General features: G+C 42.8%; 1 protein-coding gene across 1 annotated transcript; it reads left to right on the top strand.

Moving 5' to 3' along the window:
- Positions 1-855: 855 nt before the first annotated feature.
- Positions 856-8417, top strand: CHRNA3 (cholinergic receptor nicotinic alpha 3 subunit). The gene is made up of 6 exons (XM_086620635.1): positions 856-967; positions 2998-3137; positions 3214-3258; positions 4518-4627; positions 5847-6858; positions 8289-8417. Exons 1-6 carry the CDS (start codon positions 913-915, stop codon positions 8415-8417), a joined length of 1491 nt encoding a protein of 496 aa, XP_086476761.1. The 5' UTR covers positions 856-912.
- The last annotated feature ends 752 nt before the right edge of the window (positions 8418-9169 follow it).

The raw sequence follows: 9169 nt of genomic DNA, 5'->3' as shown, positions 1-9169 counted from the left end.
CAAATCATGACTTTATGACTGAACTTCAAACACAACTCCCCATTGTCCCCCATCTCCATCCCCCTGAACAATAAAGTTTTGTGGGATCAAGCTAGGATCTTATACTCTCATTCCCTTCCCAAATTTCACCTTTCTAATCCATGAAAGCAGGAACGGTTCAAAGACAGTTATTCTCAAGAGCTTTGGTCAAGTTTGGTCTCCAAACCAAACCCCTGGCTCTTGCCGGATCCCAGCTGCTATGTATTTCGCTCTGGGCTTAGATCCTGGCAACAGTTGTACATGCCTTTAATTACTCCTGGGAATAGCACATCCTTTTTATGCAGTCAAGCACCTAGCACATGCGCTTGCAAGACGAGACACAGGCAGGGAAAAAAACCCACAACATTAACAGCATAATTGGAAATTCAGGTCCCATGACCCCAGTTCACTGCTAAATCAGGCATCCCTAATGTCAATATCCATTTCAGCACAATTCAATTATAAGATTTTTATTAATTAAACTTCTCCGAGTAGCTTGGCATGAGCTGATAAAGAAGGAACCTGTATAGCAGCTAACTGGAAAAATCTTTAGCTCTGTCAGATTACCGGGTTCGTTTATGCAGCGGTTTCAGGACTCTTGCCTATTATCCTTGCCAGAAGACTGCTCTTTGCCTACAATAACATCTGTTTTGCCTGCAATTTATTTGCTGTTTCCAATGCTCTGACAGCCTGGGTAGCTAGAAAGGGGGCAGCACAGCAAACCTAATGGGAAGCTCACTGCGCAGAACTGTGTTCAGGGTCCTGCTGTCTGCTGCTTCCAGGCGTTTCACGCATCGGAGGAGCGGAGCTCACTGTACTTCCTATGCTCGTACGATCGTGGCAGCTAAGCTCATCTTCAACAGCCTCTGTTGACAGGCAGTAATTCATAACACCATGGAGAGCACGCACGCTCTCCTTCTAACTGCTGCTGTTTGCTTTCTCTGTCAAGGTGAGTGATCCTTAATTTGTTTATTCTTTGTTGGTGAAGGGAGGGGTTGAAAAGGTGAACAGGAGATGGCTTTGGTGCAAATTATTTTTAAGTGCTGAAGCTCATGCCAAACTAATGGATAAATGTACAGAATCCTACTACAGCTCTTTTTGTTATATAGTTTGTTGTTGGAGTTTGTTGGGTTTTTTAAAATTTCTCCTTGTAAAGTAGTTAAGTAGTCCTGATTTCAGATGCCCAACAGGGCACACAAAGCCATTTTAACATTCAGAAGAGAAAGCACCTTACACGTAAAGGTGTGGTTTTACATATCGTAGAGAAGACTATGAGAAAGTGACAATATTAAATGGCTTTAAATACGTGCTGCAAACAGCGCACCTTCACTCCGCAGATATGGAAAGCATCAAAACATGTAAATAAAAAAAACCCACAACATCAATGCACTTCTCTAGATACAGTGGATGCTAGACTTGATTAGAGTGCTGGTGACATGTAAAAAGGCTGGCAATTTGGGACTGACTATAACACAGAGTCGTTAAGAGCTACCTTTAAAATTATTTACCTAAAAGGTTTGGGAGGATTTATTCCAGGAAATCTTGATCTGAGAGATATAAGATACCAATAAATAATAAGGACTAGGATGGCAGTTAAAAAGTGTGAAAGAAATGTGTTCATTTTTCAGTTAACAAGTTGACTTAAATGATTTCACTAATCTGAAAACAAAATTGCTCTCCAACGAACAAGAGGAGGGGAAAAGAAAAAAAAAAAAAGAGGTTTTAGCTGAATACAGTTTCACATGAAGGGAACCCTCTTGTCCTAGGGAGAGGGGAGCTCTTATAAAGATCAGAAAGTAATACCTGCTTTGTGAAGCACTATAGATCACTCACCTGCAGATACTTCTGCCTCCTGTCTCCTCTACTGAAAAACAACGGTCTGGAAAAAAAAAAAACCAAACATGTCCTTGCAAATATCTGTATATCATTTGTGTCTGAAAGGAACTGTAGTGTATGTTCAACAGACTTCAGTTCTGTGCCTTTGCCAAATTCGTATAGTGTCATCCGTAAATGACAAAACAGGTCTTTTTTTGTTTTTCAGTTGGAGTGCTTGAGGATGTGTCATCCAGAAGAGAGTTTAAGAGAGATTTCCTAAAAATAAAGGGCCATTGCCTTTCAAATAGTGTTCAGCTGCCAGGATGGTTATTGCCTAGCTAGCTCAGACAGTAAAAAGGTAGTTTGAAATACAGGCTCTCGTACCTCATCCCGAAACAGTTGAAAGACCTTGTTAAGAATTTTAGTTTGCAGCTTTTCTGTCAGCCAGAAGGCACCATGAGCGCAAATCAGTGGCAAAACAGACAATAGGAATATATTATAAATAAAAATTACTTAGAATAATAAATGGGCAATTAGCACATTTATTTGAATGTGCATAAAAGTATTTGAATATAATGACTAATCAACTTGTAATCCTTTTTTCCATATTTTAACTAGCAGGCTGTTATCATCGCTATAATCATGCAATCACGACTCAGGCTACAAAGCAGAATCGAGTATCCTAGGATATCCTAGGAAGTCTCCTAGTGCAAAACGCTTTGACAGCTTACAAGTGGCCTGGTCTGTCAGTTTATACTTTTTCTTGCCGCTGCTCCACAGCCCTGAAACTTTGGCAGGTCTAGGGGACTAGGCCTGTGAGGACCAAGTGCTTTCTGTTCTCCAGTTCTTCAGTAACTCCCTGAAACTTATTTTTTGAACCCATTTGCAGAGATTTAAGTGAGAAAAAGTCTGTTGTAGCATTGTCTTTCATTGCTTTTCTTCTCCCAGCCTAAGCAAATGCCAGTCATGACACACCACTACTCACTAATGCGAGGCTTGGCCTTTTCCCACGCCTCGTACAGATGCTAAGCAGTTAATACACAGCAAGACGGGCAGCAAAAGTGGCACTGACCCCCCTCCGGCCAAGCCCCCTCACACGAGGTGCTGCTGCCCGGGAGGCTGCGCCGGCCCCCGCGGCCGCTCACCCCGCCGTGCCCTCCGCAGGCTGCGGCGGCTCCGAGGCCGAGCACCGGCTCTACGCGGCCCTCTTCGAGAGCTACAACCAGTTCGTCCGTCCCGTCAAGAACGTCTCGGATCCCGTCATCATCCAGTTCGAGGTGTCCATGTCCCAGCTGGTGAAGGTGGTGAGTACCCGCCCCGCCGGGGCGCCCGCGGCGACGGGAGGGCCGGCGCCCCTCCCGACACACCTCTGTTTTCCAGGATGAAGTCAACCAGATAATGGAAACCAACTTGTGGCTGAAGCACGTAAGTAGAGCTCTCCGATAGCCCCGACGGCACCAACTCACCTCCTCCCCAGCGCGGGAGGCGCGCCCCACTCCGGGCGGGGGGCTCGCAGCCCTCACGGGCCGCCCCAGGGACGGGAAGCGCCGTCCCCCAGGGCGGCGGCCGCGGGCTCGCCGGGCCTCCCCCCTGCGGGGCAAAGCCGCCGCCTCGGGAGGCACCGCGGGCCCGGCCCGGGCCCCGCCGGCTCCAGCAGCGGCCGCTCCCCGCCGCGCTGCTGCCCCCCAGCGGCACTACGCGGCCGCCGCGCAGCCCCGGGGCCGCCTCCCGCCGCGGGCACGACGCTGCGCGGCACGTCCCGCCCGGCCGGCCCCCTGCGAGGGGGCATCTCCCACCGCGGTAACTGACCGGCCGGAACGGCTTCGTCGCCACCGGCCCCGGCACCTTCCCGTCTCACGGTCCGTCAGTGCTGCGGCATTTAAATACCGGCCTGGCTCGGGATGCAGCTGTCAGACTCGGTTACGAGCCGTCGGCTGCAGTTGTAACCCTGCTAGGCCTAATATACTGCTAAATACTCCAGTTTTTGCTAGGGAGACTCCCCAACACGCTGCCTTGGCAGACACCGACGCACAGAGGAAGCACCTCAGCACGGAGGTCCCACACAGCATCACTTGCTGCTGGTTGGCTCCTGGGAAGCGAAAACGAGCCAAAAATGCTGACTTCAATTAAAAGGAGCTTTATGGGTTAAAAACGCAATTACTCACTGTTGCAGTCAGCTTAACAGCCAACTTAATTCCCGGCTTCAGCTTAATGTTAAACTGGGGTTTCATGAGCCCTGATGAACAAGGCTCGTTTAACGGAGCAGTGACACCCGGCAGCTCGTTCTAACCCACCTGCCCTGGCTCCTTCGCTCACACCTGGCACCAGAGCCTCTGATCAATTTGCGTTCCTCATCTCACAGATACCTGGCTTTTTGAGACCCAAGTTATTGTTTAAGTCCTACACTCTCTGGCAAGACAGTATCTTATTCCCTCTTTCACCTTGTTTCAACTACTGAGTAGACATTCCTGGGACATGGAGTCACACATGGCTAAGTCGTATCTAGACTAACCTCCACGTGAATAAACACCAAACATACGTGTTTGTTAAAGAAAAATCGAATCATTGTAGTATCCAAAATAAGACAACCCTAGAAGTGATATGACAGCAGTTGGTTTGAGTCTAGTCCACTGAATTTTGATTTCTGCACAAACCTAACATAGACCCATTTCTTCTGTAATTAGATCTGGAATGATTACAAGCTTCGGTGGAATCCTGCAGACTATGGAGGTGCTGAATTCATCCGAGTACCATCTGGCCAGATCTGGAAGCCAGATATTGTTTTATATAACAAGTGAGACTCTTGCATATTTATCTTCTTAATTCAGGAAGAAGGGGGGTGATGTAACTAGTTTAAAAAAAAAAAATCAGCAGCAGTTTCACTGAATTGACTGGAAAAGCCTTTTTCAACACACCTGCCCCTATTGCTGTACCACCTCCATGGCATCTACATCCGTACCACTGGGCAGGAGCCAGCTCCTGACCTGCAGCTGCAAGTGGGCAGGCCAAAGGGAACTTTGCTTTTCCCCTTCACAAGCCCCCTCTTTTACTATTATTTTTATCACTGTCTACAAGAGAGGTGGCAAGAATTCCCTTATACTGGAGAATTCTTGTCTGAGTCAGATCTTTAACTGAAAAAACCTGCAAATTCTAGCTTTTTAGCATTTAAACTCACAATTTGACACCTTTACAATGATAGTGCTGATAAATAAAAGCTACAGGTAAAGTTTGATTTGGATGTAAGTTTCTGAGACTGTGAGGAGCTAAATTATAACTAAATGCATCGTTCCGCTATGTCGGGAAGTAGTTCTCAGTGAAATGGACTTAGCTACACAGATCCAAAACTTAGGTCTATGAAACACCTGTGATGACACTCCTTTTCTAACTGTGGCCTTAACACTTTAAGTTACCTTTTTAGTTTTACTTTTCATATAAACAACTGTAATCGTCACACAGATCTTGTATGATCCATGTGATCAGGACAGCAATGTGGTACTTAAAAAACCCTTCTCCAAACACACTCCTATGCAAAAATGCACCCCAACCCTAATCCCTCTATCCATAGTTACTACCTGCACTGTCCACAGGAGAGGTGGAAATACCAGTAGTGCAGGTATCCTCTCACCAGCCCTTGGATTCTGATGTGCTTGATCTAGAACAGAATAGAACAAAATAGTTCAGTTGGAAGGGACCTACAACCAACTACTATCTAGTCGGACTGTCATTTGCAATCTACTATTTGCTGCTTCAAATATTGATTGCACCAAGTCATATTATTTTAAGGGAGAATATTTCCTTTCAAATCCTCCATAGTAAATTAATACAGCTGTTTATTTCAGTTTAACGACACAAATTTGACAGCTGCTCAGTCCTACACATGCAATTCAGTTCCACGTCAACGTGGAATTGCTAACTTTCCCAAAGCAGATTAAAGAGTTATTGTATAGGATCTGAATCTATGAAACTACCTGGAGTAGTTGCATTCTAATTTTGTTATTTTATCTGTTTTACAGTGCAGTTGGGGATTTCCAGGTTGATGACAAGACAAAGGCCCTATTAAAATACACGGGTGATGTGACCTGGATACCTCCGGCTATATTTAAAAGCTCATGTAAAATAGATGTAACGTACTTCCCCTTTGACTATCAGAACTGCACCATGAAGTTTGGTTCCTGGTCTTATGATAAAGCCAAAATTGATTTAGTTTTAATCGGCTCTACAATGAACCTGAAAGATTACTGGGAGAGTGGAGAATGGGCCATTATTAAAGCTCCTGGGTATAAGCATGACATCAAATACAACTGCTGTGAAGAGATATATCCAGACATCACATATTCTCTTTACATTAGGCGTTTACCTTTATTTTACACTATCAATATGATTATTCCATGCCTGCTGATTTCTTTTCTGACTGTATTAGTTTTCTATTTGCCTTCAGACTGTGGTGAGAAGGTAACACTTTGCATATCAGTCCTCCTCTCTTTAACAGTGTTCCTTCTGGTTATCACAGAAACCATACCTTCTACTTCCCTGGTAATCCCACTTATTGGGGAATACCTCCTTTTCACTATGATTTTTGTAACTCTGTCTATCGTCATTACGGTATTCGTACTTAATGTGCACTACAGAACACCCAAGACACACACAATGCCTGTGTGGGTGAGAACCATTTTCCTGAACTTACTTCCCAGGATCATGTTTATGACAAGGCCTGCCAGTGATGAAGAGAATAATCAGAAGCCAAAACCCTTTTTCACTTCTGAGTTTTCAAACTTGAATTGCTTCAACAGTTCTGAAACCAAATGCTGCAGGGATGGCTTTGTATGTCAAGATGTGGCATGCAGCTGCTGTCAGCATCAACGAATGAAGTTCTCGGATTTCAGTGGCAATCTCACAAGAAGTTCAAGCTCTGAGTCTGTAGATCCTCTGTTTTCATTTTCAGCTCTGTCACCAGAAATCAGAGACGCTATTGAAAGTGTTAAATACATTGCAGAAAATATGAAAATGCAGAATGAAGCAAAAGAGGTAAGAACATATTTTACTGTTACTCAAACTGCAGACACTGTTTTATACAAGTAAAATGCCCAAGCTGTATTACAAATATGTGCAATTTGGAATGCAGATAATCTTAGGGAGCAGCTCTGTTGCACAACATTCTCTTTATTGACAACAGACACGCTGAGTGAAGCATTTTAAGCTAACCACTGCTAGGGGAACATAACTGAGTATCCATCCTACAAGATTCAGTGAGGATTTTTTAAGTGATGATCTTAGTATTGGAATTTGCTGACTCCGTGGCCTTTAGAAAGCTACATTCTCCCTCCCACAGCTTACCACCAATAATAAGGAACGTAAGAATGAATGTCTCTCACAGTGATGATGCTGCTTGTTCTGCAGCTGCTGGAGAGTAGAGTGCTGCAGCTAAATCAAACAACTGCTGCAAGACAGGGACCATCATCTTTCACAAAACTGCATCTCAATGCAATAGAAAAGAAAAATCAAACTTTTCTTTTTAATCACATTCCAAAAACATACTAAGAACCATAGCCACGCCACCACAGTCATCATTTAATTTAAATCCTCTGCAGTATAGCACTTAAAGTTAGAATGAGGTTATTTTGTTTATGCTGAAATCAGAACTTCACTTAGAATTAGTTGATACAGAAAATACGGGATTGTTTTGGTTTTTTTAAGTCTGCCTTAACAAACAAGTTCTAAGCTAAAAAGTGCAAAATTTCAAAAATAACAAAAGCATTATTCATCTATTAGCCTTCCTGGAGAAAAATGAAGTAAAACTTTAAACTGTAATCTCAAGAGTAACTAAAACGATCACCTAATGTAGTTACTGTTAATGTATAACATATATAACACTTCAGTGTCACTCTTGTTATGTCCACTGTAAAAAAAAAAAAAACACAACAAAAAAACCCCAAAACTTTCGGAAAAATCTGATTTTTGGAAACTTGGTTTCCTCTCTACATCTAAGGAGAGGAATTTCACACCATGCATGAGAACAATCAAATGCCAGTACTACATAAGAAATGTACCAAATAATTATATACCAATTAACCTTTGTCTTTTTGCATACTGTCTAAAGACCAGTATGAGCAGTCTGTTTCAGTAAAGTTTTCTGGACAAACCTGATAACCTAAGAACATAAAACTTTTGACTTTCGTTTTTGACATACAGAAGAGAAGTTGTATCTTGTGAAGTCCAGTGTCTTGGTGAATAACTTTTTGTAGCTTTCAGCTTTGCCAAAAATAACATATTCGAATAAAGCTTATTCAAGATTAATTCCTTTGTGAATGAAAACAGTGATATGTAAGTTGCGCATATATGAAAGACATCTACACATGGAAAGAATTTCTGTGCTTCCTATATAGAACGGTAGTAATTGCTAATGCAAATTATTCATCTGAGAAACATGCCTACTTGCTATTCAATTTATTTTTCAGATTCAGGATGACTGGAAATACGTTGCCATGGTAATCGATCGTATTTTTCTATGGGTTTTCATCCTGGTATGTATTCTAGGAACAGCAGGATTGTTTTTACAACCTTTGATGGCTGGAGATGAAATGTAAAGATTAAATACCATGTTGTGAAATCAAATAAAACTTTTGCCAACCAAGTCTGCACTCCCACCCCAGCACCTGATGTCTCTTCCGTGTGAGCAGAATAAGGATCTCTTTTAACCTCTACTTTGCTTGACCAAGATGGCTTTGTTAAAGATCTGAAAACGTGGAAAGAAAAGATTTTGAACCTTTAAGACGACTAATCTCAAAGTAGTATGAGCTATGCTTGACAGCTACTTTTTGCAATAACTGGAAAAGATGTAGGTAGTACATTAAACTTTATAGGAATGGTTTAAGTAAGAGCTGACAAACTGAAAATTACATCAATATTCAGTCAAGACAGGTTGAATACTTTGGGCTATCAGATTTGTTTCCACAAGTCTGGTGCCCAGTCTCTTCAGACCATGACAGGATCTTCTGGGAATAAGTTCATACTGAGTTCAATGAGTGCCTTTAAGAGGATGCAATGGTTTAGGAAGCATTCATATGAAATCACTAGAATGCAGACATTGCCACCTGCTGTATCAACTGACTCAAACAGTGGGAGGAAAGGACCACGGGCAGGTTTATTACGAAAGGAAAACAAATAGGTAAATAATAGATGATGGTAATGAAGCAGCCATAATGTAAACTCTGTCCGTTCCCCTATTGCGATATATGAGAAGACTCTCAGAAAAAAGAAGCTGTTCAAACCTACTAATGTGTAAAACTGTGTACAAATAAAACACACACTAAGATGCAATCTGCAGGTTATGCAAAGG

The sequence above is a fragment of the Tauraco erythrolophus genome, chromosome 14 (genome assembly GCF_009769465.1).
Source record: "Tauraco erythrolophus isolate bTauEry1 chromosome 14, bTauEry1.pri, whole genome shotgun sequence".
Lineage (NCBI taxonomy): Eukaryota > Metazoa > Chordata > Aves > Musophagiformes > Musophagidae > Tauraco > Tauraco erythrolophus.
Note: the sequence above shows the minus strand (reverse complement) of the source record. Positions and strands in the feature narration are given on the sequence as shown.